This window comes from Bison bison, unplaced genomic scaffold (genome assembly GCF_000754665.1).
Source record: "Bison bison bison isolate TAMUID 2011002044 unplaced genomic scaffold, Bison_UMD1.0 scf7180017864335, whole genome shotgun sequence".
In the NCBI taxonomy this organism is placed as follows: Eukaryota; Metazoa; Chordata; class Mammalia; order Artiodactyla; family Bovidae; genus Bison; species Bison bison.
In genome coordinates this window covers 586,916-591,321 of record NW_011494907.1, presented here as the reverse complement: position 1 = coordinate 591,321, position 4,406 = coordinate 586,916, and the positions used below count along the sequence as shown (strand labels likewise).

General features: G+C 53.4%; 1 protein-coding gene across 1 annotated transcript in view; it reads right to left on the bottom strand.

Annotated features, from left to right (window-relative positions):
• KIF16B (kinesin family member 16B) overlaps positions 1 to 4,406 on the bottom strand; it is a 270,569-nt gene that overhangs the window by 128,898 nt on the left and 137,265 nt on the right. Inside the window, exon 16 of the mRNA XM_010854070.1 lies at positions 3,658 to 3,746. Within this exon, the coding sequence (XP_010852372.1) occupies positions 3,658 to 3,746 (89 nt within the window). The remainder of the gene's footprint in view (positions 1 to 3,657; positions 3,747 to 4,406) is intronic.

Here is a 4,406-nt window from a genome sequence, read left to right as displayed (position 1 = left end):
GAATTGAATTGGGGTCTCTTGAATTGCAGGCGGATTCTTTACCAACTGAGCTATCAGGGAAGCCCCAAGGACATGTGTGTGGAGAAGGAAATGGCAACCCACACCAGTATTCTTGCCTGGAGAATCCCATAGACGGAGGAGCCTGGTGGGCTACAGTCCACGGGGTCGCAAAGAGTCAGACACGACTAAGCGAGCGACTTGACTTGAAGGACATGTGTGAAGTGAAGTCACTCAGTCATGTCTGACTCTTCGCGACCCCATGGACTGTAGCCTACCAGGCTCCTTCGTCCATGGGATTTTCCAGGCAAGAGTACTGGAGTGGGTTGCCATTTCCTTCTCCAGGGGATCTTCCCAACCCAGGGATCAAACCCAGGTCTCCTGCATTGTAGACAGACGCTTTACCGTCTGAGCCACCAGGGAAGCTAAGGACATGTGCATCTCACTGTAAATTCATTTTTAATCTGTTTGCTAAACATTCATCAAGCATGTTACGTGAATGACACTACAGAATATAGAAATTAGTAAGACCAGCCTCTGACCTCTAAAAATTTCCAACCTGATAGGAAAGATACACGGACTGAACTCTCATCCCATTGCTAGCCCAGGGGGTCATTCCTGCTGCCTTCACCTCAGAAGCAGGTTTGTCATCTGCCCAGTTGTTTAAATCCAAAGCCTGGGACAGCCCTCAATTCCATGACGCTCCATCTCCATGATGACCACCCAGACCCAAGCCGCTGGTACCTCCCACACGGACTAAGGCAGCAGCTTCCTAAATGGTCTCTCGCTTCTACACTACCTTCTCCAAATGCGGCATGTACTGACATCTGCAGTAAATTAATCTTCACGTTCCTCTACTGCTTAAAGACATCTAACAGCTTCCCAGCACTCTTGGGAAACAGCCAAACTCTTTCCGGGGGTCTCCAAGGCGCACATCAGCTGGCCCCCTGTGCTCCCGGCATCCCGCCCTCTGGTGACTGCACCCATCTGCTTTGCCCTCGCCCCACCTCCTGGCTGGATGCCACGTGCCTGCTTCCTCTTCCTCTGCCTGGAGATACCCGCCCACTTCCGGTCACACAAGCATCATCCTCACTCCACATGAGCCTTAAAGGAAATGTCCCCGCCTCAGGAGGCCTCTCCTGACCGCTCCATCTAGGACTGCCCGAGGCGGTCTACTTTCATCTCATTTTCATTTTCTACCCTTATTCATAAACGACCTGTGATGGCTGCTCCCCTGGAGCGACCTGTAAGCCCACCAGGGCTCTTACTGGGAACTGTGTCCCCAAGGGGAGAACCATGCCTGCTTCTCAGGAGGGGCTGAGAAAAAGGACCTGCTGACAGACAAGTGCGCATCACAAAGAACAAGACAAGGCTGCCAGAGATGGAGCGATGAGCCGTGAGAAAGCCGTGGGAGGAGGCAGTTAGGAACAGCATCCAGAGGAGTCCGCGTGTACTGCGCCTCAAGGACGGGCAGACAGCACCACCAAAGGCACACCAGGCTCTGGGACTAGCATGACTGGTCCAGGGCAGTCTGAGCGACGAAGCGGGACCCAAAACGGAACGGCTGGTGCCCAGAGCAAGGGCGGGAGGGTGGGGTGGGGTCCAGCACGGATGATGGAGAGCTGAGCTGTCAACAGGGTGGGGAGGTTCACCAAGGCCTGGGATCTTAGGTTTCAGACCAGGAAAAATCACTGAAAAGTTCTGAGGGTGAAGCTGCTACATTCTGACCTACATTTCAAAGACATTGCGAAAAACCACTTTAGCTTAAATACAAGCAAACAACAACAAAACAGCATCACTTTTAAGAGAACAGCATCGTCTCCAGCGTTTGGAGGAGATCCATCTGTAAGGCCTGGGAGAGCGGGGCCCACAGCTGGAAACACTGCTTCCCAGAGCTCAGGCTGAATGCAGATCACTTTCTGTTTTCAGAGGCATGGAACAGTCACGTGTTACTGTCAAGCCTACCCAGAGTCGAAGCCGCCACCATCAAGCACAATGAAGCTGGTACCTGAATCCTGGGACAGGAAATGGGTTCCAAGCGGGGAGATGAATCCACCCATGTAAACACGCTACATACTCCCAAAGATTCAAGCAGCCCCACAACACTGAACAGATGGGAACGTGCTTCTTAAATTGAAGACAACCCTAAACACCTGTGTGTTACATTAAACACAAATAAAGTGAGCATGTGAAAGACGCGGTCTCAGTCATGGTAGAAAGCTGCTGCTAAAACCACAGGGAGGAATTAAAGACCGACAACCTGACGAGCTTCCCTAGAACCAATAACCCAGCTGCTCTGAGACTGTTCTCATGCTTCAGGAGTCTTACCAATCACCAAGGGTTAGTCCAAGACAGATTTACCTAAACAAGCACAACTCTTCTCAGTAACCCTGTCATAAGATGGAAAGGCTTCATGAACGGTGCTGGCAAGGGCTGACGGAAGGGACCAGCCTGTGTGCACGTACAGGAGTTCTGCAAGGAGAGAGGGGCCCAGGAGTCTGCAGCCAGTGGTCTACTAACCGGACCTGGGCTTCAGTCTGCTTGCCGAGAGAAAGAAGAATCCAGAAACATGACTGAAGGCCCCCTCCCAGCTTTAAACTCCTACAACAGTGAAGAAAGTCCTTACAGGCGTGTCTACTGTCCACAAACAGGAGGACTGACCTGAGCTGGGGGACGAGGTATTTACACTTTATGAGAAGTGCTGAGCTGGGGGCAATGGGCCATGGAACCGGTTCCCAGGTGGGAAACCGTGCCCCATGTGGGGAAAGGCAGGTAGGAATAGAGTCAGAGCACAGGCTGGGAATCAGGCCGACCTGGGCTCACACCATGGCTCTGACCCTGAAACTGTAGCGAGCAAACCTGTATGAACTCTCTACGTGTGTGAGAGAGAGTCACTGTGACATACAGGAGCTGACGAAGGCGAGGCACTCAGGACAGTGCCTGGGACAGTGACGACCAATGGACCATCAGTTCCGGAAGATGGCAGTGTTGTCAATTTTAACAAATTTAGCTATGAGATTTACCTCCACCATTTTACACGAGATTCTCTTTGCAGGAAAGATAAAATTATGGACTCTCACACGCCTGGCAAGGACCCCAAAGTCCTTCCATCCACTTCTCTGTTTTGAGGCATTTTCGTGACGGTTTTGTGAATGGAACCATGGAGGACTCGGGCAATTAAGCTAACTGCTCAAGGTCATCACCACCAAGTCCATTTAAACCACCACCGTGTGTGGTCTCAGTGATCTCCTAGAGCCTGGAAGGAGTGAACACGACTCCCTGGGCATCTGAAGCCCTAAGAACCAAAGCTGTTTCTGAGATTACACCACAGTTACAAAATCAAGTGGAAGTACCTGAGCCCAAGGGATTGTGCACTGAGTGATCCAAGTGTCAGCTCTAAATATTAGACTGCTATGAAGACAAGAAAGAAGCCGTGATGAGCCTTCCCAATGCTGATTATCCTCATAATAGGATACTCATACACAGCAAGCACTGGAAAGGAACCTGAAAAATCGCTATGGCTGATGTGATAAAGGAGGGTTGACTGCAGAAGCTTTATTTACCTGATTTTTTCCTTAAGTAAGTGACTTTAATGGGGTCAACAGAGCAAACACAACCACAGGGACGACCCCAGGGAAGGCGAAGCTGCTGTCCACTCACCCTGGGTTGTACAGCATGACGGCGGAGAGGTTCTCGCGGGACTTGGACAGGTCACTCATGGACAAGCTGAGAGAGGACAGAAGGCCGCTCTAAGAGCAGACACAGGGCAGAGCGGTTACCTCAGCGGCAGGAGAAGGCCGTGCTCTGTGCACACGCCTCTCTCCTGGGAGAGGCAGTGAGGGGCCCGGCACCCCTTGGAGCCTACACACAACTGCGCCCTCTGAGGACGGAAGCTGAGGCAGCCAGGCCCGGGGTCTATCCGGAACCCAAGCCCCCCGCTAAGGCTAGCAGGGTCTCACCCCCGCACCAGAGCCACTCAGCCCCGAGGGGCTCCCTGACCTGCTGTTGCATCCAGGGAAGAGGGTATCCTGGCATCCCTGGCACGCCCATGCTCTGGCAGGAGTAGGGCCCTGGCAGCAGCACCCACACCCAATGAGTGACAAAGAGGGACGGGGAGGAGGAGGGAGACCAGGAGAGCGAACGCTGTGCTCTGCTCCCACAGGTTACGGGCAGGCCTGCTTCCTTCCCTCTCCTCCCTGCAACGGGGTCCCCAAAGGGCCCTCCAGGGAGACCTGGGCTGAGCAGACAGGAGGCTCAGAGGCTGGAAGCAGCGGCCCACAGAAGGCTGGGGTGGGGACTGCGCTTTCTGGTTATTCCCACCTAGGTCACTGGGGACCCGGCAGTCCTGGAAAAGCAGGCTGAGGCACGGGGCTGAGAGACTCGGCGCGGGGGGCAGACGCCCCCTTTGA